Source organism: Lepidothrix coronata, unplaced genomic scaffold, assembly GCF_001604755.1.
Source record: "Lepidothrix coronata isolate B3197 unplaced genomic scaffold, Lepidothrix_coronata-1.0 Scaffold19, whole genome shotgun sequence".
Taxonomy (NCBI): Eukaryota; Metazoa; Chordata; class Aves; order Passeriformes; family Pipridae; genus Lepidothrix; species Lepidothrix coronata.
Window position 1 is genome coordinate 3343734 of NW_016690199.1, and position 21389 is coordinate 3365122.

General features: G+C 43.4%; 1 protein-coding gene across 2 annotated transcripts in view; it reads left to right on the forward strand.

Annotated features, from left to right (window-relative positions):
- Positions 1-744: 744 nt before the first annotated feature.
- AKT1 (AKT serine/threonine kinase 1) overlaps positions 745-21389 on the forward strand; it is a 74877-nt gene continuing 54232 nt past the window's right edge. Inside the window, exons 1-2 of one of the 2 annotated variants that reach the window (XM_017807571.1) lie at positions 745-761; positions 7636-7812. In XM_017807571.1, the coding sequence (XP_017663060.1) occupies positions 7767-7812 (46 nt within the window). In that variant the 5' untranslated portion in view covers positions 745-761; positions 7636-7766. Of the gene's footprint in view, positions 762-1062; positions 1183-7635; positions 7813-21389 lie in introns of those variants that run through there. The other variant, XM_017807570.1, reaches the window with a different exon arrangement.

Genomic DNA, 21389 nt, shown 5'->3' on the forward strand with positions numbered 1-21389 from the left:
ATGAATCCTGTGAAGGGTCTGGAGCACAAGGGTTATGAGGAGCAGCTGAGAGAGCTGAGGGTGTTTATCCTGGAGAAAAGGAGGCTCAGGGGTGACCTTATCGCTCTACAACTCCCTGAAAGGGGGTTGTAGCCAGATGAGGGGTCGGCCCCTTCTCCCAGGCAACCAGCGATAGGAAAGGATAGTGTTAAGCTGTGCCAGGGAGGTTTAGGTTGGACATTAGGAAGAATTTCTTCACAAAAAGGCTGATTAGACATCGGAATGGGCTGCCCAGGGAAGTGGTGGAGTCATTGTCTCTGGAGGTGTTTAAAGAAAGCCTGGACGTGGCACTTGGTGCCAGGTCTGGTTGACATGGTGGTGTTCGGTCAAAGGTTGGACTTGCTGATCCCAGAGGTCTTTTCCAGCCTAATTGATTCTGTGATTCTATGAAACTGTCCACGCTCCAGGCACCCGGCCCTTAGGCCGAGTCAGGGGAGGCCACATCCCTCGCGGGGCTCAGCCACCCCCAGCTCCTCGGCCCAGGGCCGGGGGAAGGGGGAACACGGCCCGGGGCCAGGAAACGCCGCCCTCGGGGCCTGGGGCCGGGCCGGCGGGTGGGCGGAGGGGGCCGGGCCGGCGGGCGCTGCCCCGCCGCGCAGAGGGAGCTCGGAGGGCGGCGAGGCCCCGGACCCCGAGCGGGGAGCGGCGCGGAGCGGAGCGGAGCGGCCCCTCGGCACGGGCGGGAAGCGGCGGCGGGACCCGGCGGCCGCTCCGCGGAGGATGTGAGCGAGCACCGCGGACACGCGTGCGGGACAAGCCGGGCCCGGGCGGCGGGAGCGCGACCGGGGGCGCGGGGGGAGGCGGCGGCGGAGCGAGGCGAGGGGCGGCCTCGCAGGGCGGAGCGGCGGCGAAGGCGAGCCGGCAGCCGGAGCGGGCGTGCGAGCGAACCCCACGGGCCGAGCGCCTGCGAGAGGGGGAGGAGGAGCCGCCCCGCCGCCCGGGGATGGTGAGGAGGAGGCGGCGGCTGCCGGGAGCCCAGTGAGGCCTTCGCTCGGCGCCCGCCGCAGAGCCCGCCCGCTTCGCCGGCCGCCCCCTTCCCCCGCTCAGCTCGCTGGCTCGCTCCCCCCTTCCCTCCCCTTCCCCTGCTTCCCTCCCCGGCTCCCTTCCCCTGCTGCCGCCGCCTCCTCCCGGGGCTCCAGCCATGTAAGTGACCCGCTCCCCGGCAGGGAAGGGCTGGGGGAAGGAAGCGCCGGGGCCGGGGCCTGCTCGGCGCGGCCGCATTGTGCGGGGCCGGGAGGGACGGGAGGGCACGGGAAGGGGGCGGCCGCCCTCCCTCCGCCTCCCCCGGCCGGGGTCTGCCCCGGCGCCCCCCGGGCACGGCCGGGCGGGGTGGGGGGCGCGGGGGGCCGGGCTGCGGGCGGCCCCCGGGCCGAGCGGGCGGTCGCGTCCTGCCGGCGGGCCCGGGGCGGACAGGAAGCTGTTGGCTCCCCCAGGATGCGGTGGGGGAGAGGGCGGCGGGGCGGGGGGCTCCCCTCGGGCCTGCCCCGGCCCCTGCCCGAGCATCCCCCGGGGAAACGGCGGTGGGGGCGACCGGGGGGGGGGATGATTTGTGTTATTTCTGAAACGGCGACGAGCGAAGTAGCCGAGCCCCCCCCCGCCTTTTCCCACCTCCCCCGCCCCCATTTTCTCCCCTTGTCTTCTGCGGCCGCGTTGTTCAGCCCAGCTCCGCTTTGCGGACCACTGAGTGTTTGCCGACGGGGGTGTGATTCTCTCCGTGGGCATTTGGCGTGTGTAGGTGGCTGTGCAGCGCTTGTGGACTTGATTTTTTTTTTTTTTTGGTTTGTTGTTTGGGGTGGTTTGTTTGTTTGGTTGGTTTTGGTGTTTGGTTTTTGTTTTCTTTTTGTTTTTGCAGAGCTGTCTGCAGATGCCTCTCCCGACCCCCCCCCCCCCCCCAGTTGAAATTCTGCAATTGCCGAAATGTTCTTAGAGACTTGTAGGACTTTTGCTTCTGTTTCGCTTGTAAAACACATAATCAAGCATATAAACGTGCTGGTGCTTTTTATGTATTTTACTGACAAGACGCTGCGAATGCTAATACAGCTTGTACCTTATCGGTAGTGTGTCCCTCCCCAACCCCACTGGGGGAAGCATTTAACTATTTTGCTTTGGTTTTGTACCACGTTTAACATATAAGAAGCAAATCCACGATTTGCGCTTGTTTGTTTTATTTATACCACAGGAGGGATGTACATTTCAAAATACAGTTATAAAAGGGAGTTACTAACACTTAATGCTGAAGAATATTTGTTTGCAGGTAAATAAATTTGACATACTGCATGACTAGTAATTACTTTTATGTAGTAGTTAATTTCATGATGACAGCCACAACATTTGTCTAGTTAACAGATTTAAAGACACTGTGGAATTACCTTTGATTTTTTTAAATAGGAGGGTTTATGTTGTGTGTGGTGTTTATAGAACTGATTTTGGTGTACAGCAGTGGTAAATCAAATTTAAGAATTGATCCAGTGTCCACAAGTCACTTTTAGCTCCAGCATTCACTTACAGTCTTATAAAAATGTCCTGTAAGTGATTACATTAACAATTAAATAGGCTCATGACTGACTTTATTTCTTTGGGCACAGAACAAAACTTGTCATAAATACTTTAAAATGGAATTTGATTGAATGCATCTCAGGTTGGTACGGAAGTTCTGAGCAGCACAGTTCTTAAATTATATGAGCATAAACTGTAAGAGGACTTGTTCTTGTTCAGGAACATAAAGAGGATTTTGTCTGGGCTGCAGAGGGGGCATGAAGAAGTCACTTTTCTGCCATCACTCAGTTTTGAAATAGGCAGCTTAGTTTGTCCTGTCAAACTGTAGTTGTGGTTGCAGCTTGGACAGCTGGATGTCGTAACTCTGGCCCCTCACCTGAACGGTATTAACCTCCTGTCTATTGATCAGCAAAGGCATAAGAGCACAAATATTTCAGGTTAGGGTTTTGTAAACCTAGATTAGGCTAACGGATTGAAAAAAAAATGAAAGTAGCTGTAGAGATTTTTGTTTTCTAGTTGGCATTTTCTCTATAGCTTAGTATCTGAGAAGCCTTTCTGAACCTTGTGATAAGCTGCACTTGCTGCCATGCAATTCCAGCAGATGTGGTGTCGTTTGACACACAGCATAGAGTAGTAAATTCTGGTGACCACACCTAAGTTGCGGCCCACAATGCCTTTTTGTAAGGGAAGCTGAGATGCTGGAGCAACCTGGTCCTTCTAAGCTTCCTTGAAAGCTGTCTGCCCAGATTTGGTAACTGGGTCATGGTGCAAAGCTGCTGCGGGCTCAGAGGGCCTTGAGCACGTTGGAATCGCTGCTGCTCCCGTGAAACACCCAGGGCAGGATTTGCGTAACCAGGAGATGTACTTCGCTGGTCAAAGCCTGGTGGGGACATCTATCTGTACGCTCCACTTGAAATGTTGGCTGGAGCCCAGCTTGGTTGTGTCTTTGCTGTTTAGGTGCAGTTGGTTGTCAGCTGTGAGCTTACACTGGGAGGAGAATGTGGGTTGCTCGTGGCATCCCATGTAATGGGCCCAAACACACCCCCCTCTGCTCCAGTCTGGTTCCTGTGTCTCGTCTGCTCTCATGACAGTGTCATGTGGCCATGGTAGGCAAACATGGGCATCTGGATCCTGTTTTGCCTGGTTCTGCTGCTGTGCATTATGAGAACATGTAAGGATGTGTAGCACATTTGGACTCCGGGTGTCCTGGGAGTATCAGGAATATGCCACACCAGGGCAGTGGACATCGGTAACTGGTGGTGTGACAGACAAAGTATCAACCCAGGAGAATGCTTTGCTGTAACCTGCTTTCTGATCTGGGCTAACTAGTGCAGCCTGGACACAGTCTGACATGCCGGGACTGAGACCGGCGAATCTGATTCTCTTTTAGTCCCTTGCTTACTCTCCCTCATGAAGATGAGGTGATTACTGTAGATGCTCCTGTATCCCGTAAGCTTAAGTTTCAGCTTCAGCATGATGGAAAATTTCCTTTTCTTCCTCCTCTGCTTTAGGGTGTGAGTGGAAACGAATATAAAATTTCATATTGGAAAGAGGACAAGGAGGACAGATTCATCTCTTAATTTTGTAGAGACAAAAGAAGATGAACGTAACATATAGAAAAGAACAAGAGAAGGAGCTCTAAGACGACTCTCCCAAATACAGAGAAGATGGTTCTGCTCCACCTTCTGTTGGGGGGTTGGTTTGACTGACTCCTTAGAGCAGGTTTTGTTGCTGCAGTGCCTAGGGAAGTGAGTTATCTCATTATTTATGAAGAAGTTAATAACCTTTAAGGAATTAATATACACGCAAACCCAGCATCACCATGATATGATGCTGGTGTCATGCCATTCATGATTTACTGCACTTCAGCTGCATGAGGAATACTTCAGTGTTAAAAAAAATATTATAGAAATGCATTTTGAAAAACAAGCAAAGAGAAGGCTAAGAGAAAGACCAAGTTGTTTAGCTTTTGACAGTATTCAGTCCTGTGCAGACACAGACTGGAGCAGCCAGGTCATACTTACCTCAGATGCCCTCTGTTCACTGGGAACCATTCCTAGATGGCCATAAATGAGGACTGTAATCATTCCTTTTTTTTTTTTCCCTCTAAGGATTTTATGGAAAAGGAACTTTCTCTGGTTTACGCATCTTCAGTAGTACGTTGACCTATAGTTAACTTGCTCCTCTATTCCGAGAAATTCCTCTTGCTTGCTGCCACTGTCTTCAATAATGTCTTTTACTAAGGCAGATATATTAGGCACAGCTTGAGTGTGTGTTTTAAAATACACGAGATAGAGCGGGTTTGCTGCTGTTGGAGCTGTGTCTATGGACATCTTATTAGAAGGGATCCCTGACTCTTCACAGTAAAAGTAGCTCAAGTTTCCCCCTAAGAAATAAGTGCTCTCATATAGCTGACTCAAGGACCGAGGTGGAACCCATGCTGCAGGTTGGTGTCAGGGAATGTTTGATGTTTTCCCACTTGGTTGTGCCATGCTACCTGTGCATGGCTTCTTCATAACACCCCCACCCACTTCACCGCCTGTCTTCCCTGGAAGAGGATGGACAGGTAAAGACATACCCCTGAGAGCAGGGCTGCAGTTGCCCGATGTTTCTTGGGTATAAATTGTGGGGGAAAGGCAGTCCAAACTGCTTGGACACCACAGAGAAGAAAAAGCAGTTCCTCTGAACTTTGGATTTCTTTGTTGATCTGCTTTTTTTGGCTCTGTTGTCATTCAAATTCAGATTATGAGATGACAGCTTAGCTGATGACAAGCAGGAGGCTGCCAAGTGGTAATCCTGGCAAGTGTTAACCCAGGAAAACCTGGAGTAAGTTAGTTGCAGATTGCAGAATTTTAGTCCTTCATGCTTTTTTCTGTTTTTAATATTAGGATTGTCCTTTCTACAGACTATTTTGGCTTGTAGCTTCCTTTTTTATGTATGGTTATTGAAAAGAGTATCAATTGTTCAGTGCCACTAAATCATTGAATTCAAGGTGCAGAGGGAGGTTGCACAGTCCCTGTGCTCTGTGACACCAGGTTAGAAGCGTTAACTTTCACACCTGGGTGTTGCATTTCCGTATGCAAGTTGTGATAATCTTAGGGGTTTTGTTCAACACTTCACAAATTGCTCAATGCTCAGATGAAGCCTCCAAGCATCAACAGCATAACCTCTTGACATCAACAAGCAAGTCTAGCTTGCATGACTGTTGTGCATGCAGTTCTAAAAGGAAGAAGAAAGCCTGCCGTGTTCCTCAGGTTCCATCCTAATAGCTCTGCAGCTAAAGGAGTTTGTTCCTAAGTAACTCTGGCAGCTCTGGGTTTCTGGTCTCTATTCTGCAGCGTATTGTGTTCTCATATTTATTTATGAAATTAATGAATTCTTACATGTCACTTGTTCCAATGTAATTTTGTGTGTGTTTTCCCTCCCTCATGCAAACATCTGTTTCATGGAGTCGATAATTATGACTAGTGAGATTGGCAGATTAGTAATTTGGAAAAAAACCTCAAACCCACCTTGTTTCTGGGGAGAACTAGAAAATAAAGTGTTAACTGGAAAAGCTGAGGAATAGTAATAAACAGTGTAGGTTCCTAAACAAAGTGTCAAGGGAGTGACCTCCTTTCTCCCCATGCATTTCTGCTGGCGGTGATGGAGCTTGTTCAAATTTGAGCTCTGTATGTTGAAGGCTGCCTGTTTCAGAGCACTGTGATCTACAGCACAGAGCCCTCAGCCCCTGCTGGGGTTTTATTTCTAGGTTGGATTCATTTTGACCACCTGTTTCTTCCATCCAGTGTTACGTCTTGGTGAGTTATGGGGAATTAGTTGCTTTTTAATCTAATTTCTGATGGATGGCTATCACCTGCAAGCTCAGAGATAATTGATGCACACGTGCCAAATGCATGCAGCGACGGTATATATTTGTTAGGTGGTAATGTGATGTCTGTTGTTGGAGAGATACTCCAGTAAGAGCCAGGTCTTTGGTGGGAGGTTGCAAATGTTGCTGGATTTTGTTTTATTAAAACTGGTTGGTTACTGCTGGGAATTTGTCACCAATTAGGTTTTTTGATCACTCAAGTAATACCAAATTGAATGGCAGCATGGACACTCCGGAGAGCGCAGAAGACATTGAAGAAAAACAGGGAACATTTGTGCCACAAGCAGAAAAATAATCAGATTCAATTTAGAAGAATAATAAAAGCTAATGCATTTGGGAAGAGATTACTTTGAATGAGGGAGAGAAATGCACAGAACATTTCTGTGGTAGTCAGCCATGAGCAAGGCACATTTTCAATAAGATATAGCAATTCTGAACTACTTAGATAGGGACTCTGTCTCATAAAGCAGAGGGGTAAAAATCCCAAATTGCACTTGGGTGTATTTCAGTGTGAGAAAGACAACAGCAAACTGCAGTGCTGTTAGGGAAGAGCAGTAAAATTGATCAGGGCGCTATAAGGGCTGATTTAGGATAACAGAAAGGTACATGAGCTTATCTGTGGTTGTTTGTGTACCTCTAGGAGAGGTAGAAATGACAAAGGTAGACAAGATGCTTTTTGGGGAGTCGAGGAGATTTGAGTGGGATTAATGGGATGATGCTGAAGGTAAGAAAATCTGAATCAGCATGGGAATATTTACTCTCAAAGGTTTATCTCTAAGATATGCCATGTGCTGGTTAATAGAGTGCCATCATACTGTAACGACTCTTTCAGAAGAGGTTGTGAAGGTCTTCCTTACCAGGAAATATTGAAAACTGGACTTTGTGATATTTCAGAATTTTTATTGTTGTGAAGAGTGAGGTGGTGTTGCAGAGATGGAGGTCTTGAATCAACCTGTAATTCACTCTGGTAATGCTGTGAGTCTGCCTGTGATCAACCTACTCAGTGAAGAAGCAGGACTTCAGCAAGCGCATACCTTGGCACCTCCACCCGCCGAGATAGAAAAATCCTTGTGAAGAGCTAAGCCTTTGTTTAGGATTTTTAATAATAATAAACCAAAAATATCCCAAACCAACACCCCAGCAGTGAAAGCTAATTCCCCTCATATCCCTTACTGTACGTCTGTGACATGCTTTGAGATGATAGTGTATTGTTCTTTTGATCCTTTTAGAAATAGCTGGGAAGGAGAAAAACGGAGAAAAAGCCCTCGTCCCTCTTGTGGAGCCTTCTGCTGGAGTTCAGGAATTTCAACAGAGTGATCTTTTGGCATAAACTGGTTTTTCAAGAGACATTCCTGCCATTATGAATGAAGTAGCAATAGTGAAGGAAGGCTGGCTTCACAAACGAGGTAAGTGACTCTTCCCTCCCAGACAGTGGATTGACTGTCTCCCGTGCAATGATCTGGTGTTTAGCAGCATGTCTTCAAATAATCCATTATTTTCCCCTTCACCTTAGTGGGAATATAAGGACTGTGTGTGACTTTCTTTTAAGTTTTAGAAAATGCAGGTACGAGGAGTTTTCTTTGTGTGTGTGTGTTTTCACTGAAAACTGCTTTGAAAATGATGATAGAGATAGCAACTGAAGGAGATGCTACTCAGTGTTAGAGGTTAAACTGTAGCAAATTATTTTGCTTTACATGTAGGCCTGGAGTTTTTCTTTTTGTGTTTGAAGGGAGGATTAAGGTGAATCTTTTTTGAAAAATATGCCTGTACTTCGTGAGTAGTGCTGTGCTCTTGCAGAGACTTGCTAGAGAATGTGCTATTCTGTTTATGTCTGAACTGGTCTTGGTACCAGTGTCCTGGATGGGAAGAATAGCCTCGAGTTTGTGCACACTCTGCATTTCTGTTGTACCACTAATGCCGTTTGATTTTTGTAACAAGTCTTTCTTCTTGACAGAGTGGCAAAACGGATAAAACAGTCACGTGTACCATTAGGCATTTACATTCTTAAATGTTTTCCTCCCAAAACAGTGAGTTTGTTCTTTTCTGGGGAGGTGTTCATTTTCAAGTACCACAGCATTGATCCTATATGGTATCTCATTTAGGTGTTTCTTTATATTCTACTATCATTCCTTGGAAAGGAGAGAGCACTGACAGGTACTTTCCATAATAGCGTCATTTTTTTTGGACCAACAACAGAATCTCTGTGCTCCAGCAGTAGGGAAGCTTACATGGTTCTGCAGACTCAGGATTTTTCTAGAGGGTTTGCAGCAACTTGCCTGAAGGTGCAAAGGTGTAGCATAGTTATTTATGGAAGAAATTATAAATACGTTATCATAACCTGGATAAAGGCTGATGGTTCTGCAACAATAAGAAATATCTAAGAATTTAGAAAACATGTTGATGATCTGTGTTTTAAAAGGGTGGAAGCATATATTTCTAACAGCTGGATATGCAGTGTAGTTTAGCAGATTGTTTGATGCTTAATGTACAAATGTTTTGATAAAATTTTTTCTGTTTTGTTTTTTTTTTTTGTTCCGGTTTATTTCAGTTGGAAACCTCTTTGCACTCATTAGCTTAAACAGCTCATTCAGTAATTCTGGTGTACCCAGGCTGCCTTGTTCTGATAAAGTATTTGAGAATTATGCTGTGTTTGGATTAAACAGGAGAAAAGAAACACAGAATTACGCTTCCCATTACCATTTATGAATCTAGAAACTCTTCAAATCAGAGATTTTTTTTTAGTTTAAACAATGTTTTTAGGCTGAGGGTTTTGTTACAATTCTTCCTGCACTTATCTGTAATTTAAAAAAAAAATTGTTATTTTGAGGAACACTGTAAAAAAATCGGGGAGAAACATTTACTTTAGAAAGTATGAAAAAGGTACTGTCAGGACGATTCAGAGCAGATGTGTCTGAAACTTTCAAACAGTCATGTTGTGTTTTAAGCGTGTCTGTGTTTACTTTTGAGAACTGAATTTTTGTTGTTTCTAGGATTATGATAAAGCTACTTTCAAGTAAGGAGACCTCTGGAGGAGATCTCAGTAAAAGATGCCCAGATCTCCTGATCTGACTTTTTTTTTTTTTTTTTAAATTGCCTTAGAGAAACAGATTATTATCTCTTATAGTTTGCTGATAATACGATGAGATTATTTGCTGAACACATTTCTATTTCCAAAATGTTACTCTGCACGTTCTGCGTATTTGATACAGCAAATTTGTGCCCAAACGCCCAAACTGTTAAACGTGTCTTGGCATTTTTTGGATGCCAGGTTTCCTGATCTTTTTAACCTGTTTCCCAATGCCTTTTTACCCTCTCGGTATGTGCAGTGACACCTATTTCATTCCACTCATTGACTTTGCAGTTATTAATTTGGTGTTGTCCATGCAAGGAGGTTTTCAGAAGGCAGTGCTGCATCTTAGCCTGCCAGCATGTCAGATCTATTACTCTCTTGTTTTTGTAGCTGTTTTGGAATCAATTGACAAATTCAGTTCTTTTGGCTGGGTCTTGATCAGGGGGTAACTGATCCACTTGTGTGTGTGTGTTTTGTAGAGGATCTTTCTTTTTGAATAATCTAGACTTATTGCCTGACCCTATCAGTGTGCTGGCTCTGCCAGATCAAGTGCTTCAACCACAGGATGTTTCCAAAACTGATGTCTGATACCATGAGCTTCTGAAGTTGAGGCGTAAACAGTAATTACTGCAGGGAGGGACTGCTAAAGGGGGATTTTTAGATATAGGAAACATATATTGTTTGTCTTTTGGATCATTTATAAAACCAAAGGTTGCACTGCAAGTGTTCTTTAAAGATCTTAGGTCTTTCCACATGCAAATATTTTAGGTAGTGACTGTCCGAAATCCAGATTGGGCAATGATGTTCTAACGTTCCCCACAGCTTTGGTTGGATATGGTGTCTCTTAGTTCACGTCCTGAGCCGTTGAACAGCATGGCTGTGTGCAGTGAAACAATTGCTACATCTCACCCCAGCAGTGGCTTAATTTTGGTGGTTTTAATGAGTTGTGTATGTATAAATCAGGCAGCGAAGTGCTCTGGAGCCCTTCTGGATGGCAGGTGTAAGTAAGCATAAAGCCATCATTAGCAGGAGCAGGTGTTTTGGCCTGGCGGGGAAATAGCAGGGCTTTCTAGAACTGTGGGGTAGTTTTCTTCTGTCAGCATGCTTTACATTTCTGTTTTTGTTTCCAAGATTAAAAATACAAATGGAGAAATGGAATTAAACATTGCTGCCTGGCTGAGAGCTCTTGGCAGTTCTGTAAGTCAGTTGCTTAAAGGAAGCTCTACTTCCAGTAGTGCAGATGTTTGTTTGTGCAGGGGCCAGAGTCATCTCCATGACACGTCTAACCTCAACCAGGCAGAAATAGAAGGATTCATGAATGAACTTCTTCCCCCCTGCCCTCTTCCCCATTGGCAGTGCTTAGTGCATGTTACTCAAATCACAGCAAGGCAACAGACTCTTGTGTGGAGTAGTTTCTGACCACTCTTTGTGTAACTGCACGGCTGAACTGTTCCAGCACACACATAGGACGCATGAAGGAACTCAGACATGGGGTTGGTGTATTGTACATGTACATCCAGAGTACGTACTCCCTGGCTGTGTTATGCTGAAGGTTTGTTTAGTGGGAAAGGATGGGGGAAATGGTTTGACCCAGAGGTGCCATAATTGTGATTGAATATGAGGGGAGAAGGAGAAAATTATCTGCCCAAATTGCTGCTTGTTGAGCTCTGAGATTATAGGTTTTCTGAATGTATGTCATGAGTATCCTTAATTTTGGTTGTGTGTGTGGAACTTTTTGGATAACCGAGGTGTGCCCAAGTGTATTTTGCTTGCTTTACTGATCTGTTTTAAAGATCTCATTGGATTTCTTGCATCTTTCTGCTCTGATCCCTGTTTATAAAAGTCTTTCTATTGTTTTCAGTCTTCATCCTGTTTTTTTTTTTTTTTTTTTAAGTCTTTCTGCACAGCTAACAAAGGGGGGATTGTGCGTTTTGATACTCTGTCATCTCTGTCCTCCCTAGTATGTCCGGTTTTCTTATTAGGGCATAAACTCGTATGAAAAAAAGGAGTCTTCTGGAGGCAGGGAAAGAGGGGGAGGGAAAAATGTACACTGACATTTGAAAAAGGAAATAGAATTCTTGATTTCTCAGTCTGAGAAATCTGAGGCAATTATAAGGTGCAGGAAAGACCTGTGTATTCATCCATTAATAATTAGCAGGAAATGCAGAGCTATTTTGTTTTTAAATAGTATATAAACAACACACAGTATTTTAACCATGAAAACCGGAACATTTTCTTGAAATGTCAGTTTTTGTGGACTCCAGGCAGGTAAAACTATTTGACTGATTGAGTCTCTGGCTTACAAGCTGATCAAAATTAGTAGAGGCCCTTAAATGAGAAATTATACAAAAGGTACTTATTCCACTTCTGGAAATAATACTTTTTTTTTTTTTGGTTAAAGAATTATTTCTGTAATGAATGGAGGGATACAGACAATTGAATAAATAACCACTGGTCCCTTGTGATTTGTCTTCCTATAGCTTCATTGCAAAAAGTGAATGCAGGGTTCATATGTAAAATACAAACCAGGAATCGAATGCTGACTGTTGCTCTTTTAACTTTCTGTGGCAGAATAGCACAGATGGTGAACTTTAGCTTTGTTATTTTGAGCACAGGTTCATACTTTCAGCGTTCTGTTAGTATGAATCAAAACAGGATCTTACAAGATATTTTTTAAGCCAGTGGGGGGGGGGTCTCTTGTGTTGCTGTTTTTCTTCACCTCTTCTTTCTTCTCTCTTTTCTGTTCTCACCATGTTCCCTACCTCTTTTTCTATGTGTGTGTGTGTGTGTTTTATTTTGGGGTGTTTTTTGTTTTTTATCTTGGCTTCTGTCTGTCCCTGGGATGTAGCGATGCACTGTCTTGATGACCTGTGTAGCCAGAACCCTCGAGGTTCAGATTAGTTCGAGGATCGTCTGGCTTTCATGGTATTTCAAAGGAATGGCTGTGGCACTTGATACAAAGGATCCTAAGAGCCATCTGAACTCTGAAGATGCCAGCTATAGAGGGCACAGCTGCTTCAGAGGAAAAACTGGGGGGAATGGAAAGGTAAGAAACAAGATAGGGGCTGGACAAAGAATGGAGTGGGGAAGTTTGTGACAGAGGGAAAGAAGCTGATGCTATTTCTAGAGCTGAAGGGTTGGGTTTATAGGGAAATCTGTTGCTCTTATTGGAAACAAAAGATAAGCGGTGTCAGTTTGTGGTTTTCCTTGTGTGTCTCTTTTTCGACACAAGGGGCAATAGTTTTGCAATGCTTACTCTTGGTTGCTTTCATTTTGCTTGTCCTGTTCTGGGAAAAGAGGACTGGGGAGGAACCAGGAAATTGTCAACCAATAAATCTGACCTTGGTGGTAGGCAAGATGCTAGAGACATTAAGAAAGGATGAGATCACAAAACATCTGGAGAAATATGAACTGATAATGGCTAGTCAGCTAGACTTTTGGAGGGTAATCTCATCTGATGGAATTATTTGTGGAGAGATCATAGGAAACAGGCTGGATCCAGCATACTGTCTGGATAAGTCTGCTTTGGATGACAGGGAAGTCAGAAGCTGAAAATCAGCTGGTACAGTGTAACAATACTGAACCTCATCTTTGAAAGAGCGTAGCCTAGAGATTGCTCATCTTCCTTTCACAGAGGAACTACTTGTCTTTGACTGGCTTTGTTACTTTCCAGTGTCCTTTCAGGGAAGTCTTTCTTCCAGAACATTTTTGCATTAAACCCATTCTTCAAGACACAAGCATTTTTGAAGGTTGAAGTCCAAACGTTTCTTTTTTCTGTACAAATGACTCCCAGGAAGTCTTTATTCCAACGTTTTCACAAAAGACTTCCAGTTCTTTAGGGAAGTGATGCTAGGTTAGATGTTTTTCTCAGTGTTTGTAAACTGACTGTCTGGAACTTACATGCGAGTGACACTAAACATTCTCACTTTGAATGGCAAAGAGGAAGAGCTCCGATGTTGATGGTGCCCACATTATTTATGTCAGTCCTGGAAGTTTACTTTCCTATTCTGCTTTATCGTACATCAGAAATGAAACAAACTAGGTCTCAATTTTATCTCTAAGACTGGGGGAGCATCAAAATTAATGTTACTTGTTGTTAAAAGGGATTTGAGAATGAGGGATCTAGGACGTTGCGAGCCCTGTAAAAGCAAGCCTGGGAATGCTTGATACAGTGGATCATGCAGAAAGCATCTGTATTGGCTTTGATCCTCTTTTTCATGGTTCCTTTCTTTTCAAGAAGGGAAAGGGAGGTAGGCCTGTGCAAGAAAACCCCAAAAAGTTGCCTATGTTTTCTGTTCTTTTTTTTCTCTCAGTAGGCATATTGAAAAGTCATCAGGTTTGGATGTAGGAAGAAAGAAATACTGAGTGAGTATGCTGTTCTGAGGTAAAGAGAGAGCAAGGGAATAAAGCTTGCTTGTTGTTCTTGCAGGAGTGGTTTTAGGCAGGGTGCTGTGCCATGCATTTTAGATTTGGCGCCTTGTCCTCACTTGAAAATGTCTTCCCCTGCAACCCCTGTGTGGGTGCCAGAAGGTTCCTTCCCTTCCAACTGGTGGTGCTCCCACTGCCTGAGCATCATCAGTTGCACTCCTTGCCTGTGCCTGTGGCTTCACCTGCTCAGACTTGCTCAGGGATAGCACTCATAGCCTGAGACTTTACCATCTGAAAAAGCTAGTGAGGACTTTGGTGTCTTAGACCAGTACATGGTGACATGTGGTGTCTCTGCTGTTATACACTTTTTATGGTACTAATAATTTTCTTAAAAATTGGAGTGATGGTTGGTGTCAGATTCATCTAGGAAACAAACCTTGATATATATTGGAAAAAAGAAGGATTTGCTTAGTATTTCAACATTTAATTTTAATGTATTTTAAAAGACAGAGCATTGTAAAAACCAAACAAACATCTGCCAACCGTGCCAGTTTTTTCCTCCTTTTACATATTGGAGTAACTGGTTTGCTAAGACAAAAAAAATGAGTTAAATCTTATATAAAAAGTCATCTCTCATGGGGGGAAGACAGAGGACAGATTATTATTTTCAGATGCATTATGTTGTAGGTACATTGTACCTCTCGAAGAGGGAACAAAAACCAGGAAACTATGTGAGGAAAGAGGAAGAAAAAGAATGGAGAAAGAATAGCACCATATTAGGTGTGAAGTAGTGTGTTTTTGTGAGAAATATTTACTGCAACTGAAAGGGGGAAATAATGAAGACCGACTTTGAGTGCAGTTGGAAAACATGTTGTGGATGTCTGGGATTATTCTCCCACCTCTTCAAGTTGAGCCAAAAATGTGAAAAAGATAGCTGATCAAACAAGATTGAGAAATTTGTCAATTTATTCAAAAGTGCATGGTCATATTTGAGGACATCTGAGGTAAACAATCATCACAGACTGTGGGCAAGTCAGTTACTGTTTCCCTGAGTCTCTTGGGTAACTTGGGGGAGCATGTTTTGAAGTGCTGTCCAAAGCCCAGGCCTTTGGTGAACTGCATGTAGAAATAGCCCTTGGAGTCAGTGGTTCTCTGCATGACTGCAGTGGTATTTCGTGCTCAACTGAGACTGAGGGCAGCATCTGAGTCATTTCTGAGGCTGTCAAATCAGTCTCCTCTGCCTGTGCTTTGCTAATGTACCCTTAGTGAGAACCACAGAACATGCATGTCAGAGAAGTGGGCTCTGTGTTGGTGGTGAACCACGGCCTTCTTTGGGAGGGAGCTCCAGCCTTATAATAGTTTGGGTTGGAAGGGACCTTTTAAAGATCATTAGTCCAACCCCTGTGCCATGGGCAGGGACACCTTGCACTAGACCAGATTGCTCAAAGCGCCATCCAGCCTGGCCTTGAACAGTTATAGAAATTGGACATCAACAGCTTCTCCAGGCAACCTGTGCCAGGGCATTCATAGTGAAAAATTTCTTCCTTCTGTAGTCTAAATCTACTCTCCTGCAGTTTAAAGCCATAACCCCTTGTTTGTCGCTTTAGGCCCTGGTACAAAGCCTCTCTGAGTCTTTCCTAAAATCCCCCATTATGTATCAGAAGGCAGCAGTAAAGTCTCCCCAGAGTCTCCTCTTCTCCAAGGTGGACAGCCTCAACTCTCTCTCAGCCTGTCTCCCTTGGAGGGGTCTTCAAGACAAGTGTTGTTATGCTGATAGAAAGTCAAGAGGTTGACACTGGTGTTACTTGAGTGGACTTCAGGTGCTGATGGAGGACAGGGCTGCTTCCTGATTCTCAGATTGTAAGTGCAGCCCTTAACGTTTATGGTGGTTTTATAAATCAGTTTCCACATGTAGAAATCACAAGATTTTGAAAGTTTTGCCCCTTTTTCTTCCTGAAGCAGAGAAGCTTGCTAGTCCTCATGATGTTGAGAAAAACTAGAAAAGATAACCTGGGTGCCTGCTTCAAGTTTAGACTAAGCAGAAGAAAAAGGGCTGTTTAATTACTCGTAACAAGAAAGCTCAAAAAAATGGAGGATTTAAAGTAATTTATAATGTGTGGTGTTATTTTTCTGACCTCCTGGCCTTAGCAGTATACCCTACTATTTCTGCAGTTGCGTCAAAGGATCTGGGGATCACAAAGTGCATCCTGATTACACTTCAGAAAGCAAGCAATATGAAAGAATAAATTTCTTGTCTGCAAGAGGCTTGACCGGTCTAATATTAAATATTCTATTTAATAGAAACATCAAAATGAAATTATATTTGAACTGCTTTTTTATTCATCAAACTCAAATCCTAAAATTTAAGAGAAAAAATACTTAGTTAAAATTTTTTCCATGTTCCTATATTAGCCTTTGTATGTGCCAGATCACAACTGCCAACGTAGTGCTGCCTTGTGCAAAATGATGTAGTTACACTGCTGTGGAAAATATTTGCACTAGGGTTTGTGCCCTGAATTACAAGGGTGTACCCACAATTTTGTATATTTTTGTCATTATTCCTAAGTTGGAGCTTCACAGCTGGAGTATTAGTAAAAAGCTACACCCTTGAACAACCTGTTAAGCAGTTCAAAATCCGTTGTCAGGTCTCTTCAGAGCTGCAGAGTGGAATATGACCTTCTATTTGCTGCTTGCTTTTCAGGGGCTTCCAGGCGTGGATTGTCTGGGCTGGTGTTTTTACGCATGTCACACGTATCCCCACGCCTGTCTGTGGTCAATAAACCTGCAATAAATAGCAATCATTTAACTAAGTGAAAGTGTTTTCTCTGTAATCTAGATTTTTTTTTTTTAACTATTTTTAACTTTCAATCGTGCAGTCCCTTCCCTTCCTATGTTCACTAAGTAGAATGAAATTTTGGGAACACCAAGGAAAGAGAAGGCAAGTATTTCTTAATTCAAGACTTGACTGAAATGTGTAGTTGCATAAGTTTAGCTGTATTAAATGCTTATTATTCTACTGCAAGTTTATGCATGGAGTGGTCTAGAATCCAGTTGTGATTGTCTGTGGTGACAGTGCTGGTTCTGGGGCTTGGAAGGAGTTTTATAGGTGGAAACTGATTTCTGGACACAGGATAAAAGTCCTTTGCCACTACAGATTCACTAATGGAGTTACTCTGTGGGAAGTGTTCTTTGGAAGTGTTCTTTGTGCTGCTTAGGCAGTGTGAGGAGAAAGCCGTGCTTTAGACTGGGGGGGCTAAACATCATTAATCGTCATGTTTTTTTATTTCTATAAATTTTTAAAAAAAGAAATCCTGCCTTTTTACTTAGTTGTTAATAGAAAAATGGTTTTGCTGCTTTAATTATAGAGTGGATTGAGTTGGACCTTAAATATCACCTGGTTCAACACCCCTGCCACGGGCAGGAACACCTTCCACTGGACCAGGTTCCTTAAAGCCCAGTCCAGCCTGGCCTCAAACACTTCCAGGGATGGGACATCCACAGCTTCTCTGGGCATCTTGTTCCAGGGCTTCACCACCATCACCGTAAAGAATTTCTTCCTAACATCTAATCTAAATCTTCTCCCTTAGTTTAAAACAGTTGAAAACTCTACTGTCCTATCACTATTTGCCTGTGTAAGAAGTCGTGCTCTCTCTTTAATCCCTCTTAATATTAAAGAATGCAATATGTGACTTTCATACTGCCTTTGTGTTATGTTTCAGGCAGTGAAGGAGTAGGATAGTATTTGACTTTTTCATCTTGAAATTTTCTTTGCATCAGGGATAATTGTAATTCTGGTCGTCTTTTCTGGTAAAGGTACATTTTAGTGTAGCAGGAACATTTGAAAGGTATATAACTGATGTATCTCCTGGTGTGGAAGTCAAATTTGCCTTGTTATTTGCATGATAGCAAAAGTATTTATTCTAAATAAGAATTGGGGGAAAATTGCTTTTTCATTTGTGGAAAATCACTGCAAACTTGCCAGCAACAGCCTCCAGCTGACTTGCAGTATCTATACTGTCTATTGAACACTGTTGTGACAGCTTTTTTCTGTCGCTTCTGCTGAAGTTTAGCCTGTAAAGTCAAGATATCTTGATCTGGGAGAGGGGAGATAGTTAAATTACATCATCATGGAAGAATACCAGCATACTTAGCTTTAAAGCCATTCACGACTACATTGGCACCCCTTTGTTATACAGTGTAGCTGAAAACGAACTGCAGCAATAATGAACCAATCCATCTAAATCACAGCAGCTGAACAACTGACTGTTCTATCTCAAAATGCAAATGCTTTGTGCAGAATGGATTTAATTGTAAATGTTTGCTTAGTAGGGAATATGAGCCTTTTAGTTTGCGACAGTAATCGTGATTACAAAGACCCACAGAATTTTAGGGTTTACATAGCGTGTCCCTGTTCTCATAACAATATTTCAAAGTCAGTTTTTTAAAATGTAGCATTTGGCTTTTTTCTAGCTAGTGAATAGAACTCTAAATGCCCAGTCTCTAAGCAGTGTTTTGGAAAGTGAAAGATAAATTTAGTTCTATGTACTTAGATCAGGAAGAATTTTCTGTTATATTTCTTTCAAATCTACGTTAGGGCTTTTATGTAGCTTCAGATAATAAGAGGAAAATGCTGACTTTTAGAGCTTGGATTTGTTTTGCTGTGCAGAAATGCCAAGTGTAACTTAGAGTATTAGCGTTTTCTTTGAGATTCTAGTAAGGTGCCTCTCAAACAATTAAAAGGTTACTGTGAGGAATTTCTTTTCTAGTCAAACTAACAAACAAAACCCCTCTGTATTAAAATCATCATTCTTTCTTAAATTCCTGAAGCCTGGCTGCTGAGTGCAACTCAAGAGGATGAATCTCTGTCACTGGTTTGAATGAATTAAAGTAAAGCAGCATTGTCATTTTTCAGGGAAAGGAAAAAGCTTACTGAGCTTCATTAATAAGAAGAGAGAAAGCAAGAATACCTGCCTCCAAGCTGTTCTTGGGTATCTGTGTAAGGAAAAACAGATAAAACTTGGAAAACACACACACACACACACACACAAAATATGCATGTTTGTGCTTCTGCTGGCATTTTGTGTGTTCTTTAATAGCCTTCACATGTGGATTAGTCCTTCTGAAAAAAAGGCAACCAAGCCCCCTGAAGAATAGGCCTTTGTGACACTGGAGAAGTTTACTGCGCCAAAGTTATGGTAAGAATTTGTAAATTTTGGCTGCTGAAGTACTTCCTTCCCCTGCTATGTTTTTAATGTTGGAAACTTGTAAGTGTGGAATAGAGGGTGTTTTTTGGTTTGGGCTTTTTTTTTTTTTTTTTTTTTTTAATGACAATGCAAACATTCATTTCACAAACTAAACCACCCGTTCACATGACGCCGCTGCAGTATATAAACACCCTGTTGATCTTGTTCTGCAGAAAGTGTTTGCTGGGCTTCCTGAGTCACACGGAAATGCTCCACTGCTCTCTTTGGGGCTGTGCTGGGGACTTAGGCTGTATCTGCTCAGATTTAGTTTGCCAGATTAATGTCACTGAAAGACATGTTTTTACTTGGAACAGGGCCCTCAAAGCCAGGATGTTTTTCTACGTCTCATTTTCTCTCTTGTGTTTAAAATACTTCATTCTGCTCTCTTGGGAATGGGTTTTGTCTTGCCTGTACTCCTCGGTTCAAGCTGAACCTGTTAGGAAGATGTTTAGTATTTCATAGTTGCAAAACTATCTTCCTGTTCTCTGTGATGCTGTTTCTTCACACGGATCTCAGTTTGTGGTAGGCAGTAGCTCAGGCTGCGAGAGCTGTGCAGAGCACAGAGGGCCGAGGGGGCACCGGTGGCTGCACGTCCAGGTGAGCCTTCCCAGCAGCCCAGGACACAGCCACAAGCTGTACCACACAGTTGACTTCACAGGAGTTTTCTGGAGTAACCAAGGGCAGAATTTGAGTCCAAGGCTAGACTGTCATGGTGACAAAATATTTAGAAAACAATTTCTTGCTTGAAACAAAAGCTTGGGATTGTGCAACACAAAGTACAGTCCCAGTGTAATAAAAGATGTGTATTTTTGAAGGGTTCTGTGTGTTCCCTGACAGCTCTTGCCAGATTCAGCAGCATATTCAGGTAAAATGAGGCATTTTTTTCTCTGGACTCTTGCTTTTACTAGCTGGATTAATTCTCTCCCTTTATGCAGTGGGATTGCAAAGTCGTAGCAGCCAAATCTGACCTCACATTTTGAACACAGTGGGACAGCCCTGTTAAAGACAGATGCAATGGAGCAGTGTCTTCTCTTCAGCCGTGGTGGCTCAGCTGTATTAAGAGCAGTTGCTTAAGATTTACACCTTGTTGTTGGCATAGACTCATCTGATCTCTAGCGTGCTCTAGGTCTAACTTGGTGATTGCTTTTATTGGGTTAGAACGTGCTGTTCTTGCTGCACTAGGAACCTTTCGTTCTGCAGGTGTTTCATCCTTCTCTAATAACTCATGTAACTTTTTTTTTGTAACGCCTTTTTTTTTTGTGATGCCCCAGCCTTACTGATATCTACCCACAAGTCTAAGGTGTCTGTAGAAGTTTGTTCATCAGGAATAATATGAAATGATTTTTTAAGATGAACAGACCTCTGACAACAGAATGAAGACTGCTAGCCAGCCGTGTACAGTTCAGTTCAGCATAGCTGCACCATTTGGAATTAATGCATGTTTTTCTCAGTCTAGTCTGTGTTTCCTTGTAATATCAGTTGTAATTTCAGAGAAAGCGTGATTTTACATGTACACCACTTTCTCTGCTTAGAGCAGCAGGTGGCCAGATTTCTTTCTGAAATAGTGACTTGTCTCAGCTCTACAGCAACTCTAAGCAGATTGGCTGCAGAGACTGTATTTTTTAATCTTCAAAGAAGTTGATTTTTTCAAAGTGGCTGTAGTTGTTGGACTATACATTTATTCTTGAAAATGGAAAACAAAAGCAAAACATGGAGGGAGGAATATACTTTCCTAAGGTTTGCATCATCTTGCATCTTTGTATGCTTGGCATGTAACCTTGTCCTATTCAAAGTGCTGCTCTGAACAGTGCAGAGCTCGTTCTTTGGGCTGCTGCTTTGTTCCTAACGCTAGTTCCTCTGTTGCATTGAGCTACAAAACCAGCTGCTTTTGCTTTTCATACCTATTTTTACCATCTCTAATTTGCTATTAAGATGTTGACTTCTGCCTCCAGTTAGCCTAGCATGTGTCTATACTGTGACTACAACGTAAGGCAGGAAAGCACTTGTGTGCTTTCTCTTTTGCTACCCTTTCACACTTGGGAAATGGTCCCTGTAAACAGCTGCAGTGCTGCTTTATTATCCTCTTCAAAAGCTCTCGCTCCTTGTGTTGCTTATAAAAGGCCCTGATGAACTTGTAATGTGTGTGCACTGCGACTGCTGTTCCCTGTGATGCCCAGTATTGGTCCCCTTTTTTGTGTGTGTGTGTGTGTCTGGCCTTCCATTGTCCCTGTCCTGTGACAGTCAACTCCGCAGAACAGGGACTGTCTCATTGTTCCATGTGTACAGCAGGTGGCTCAGATCC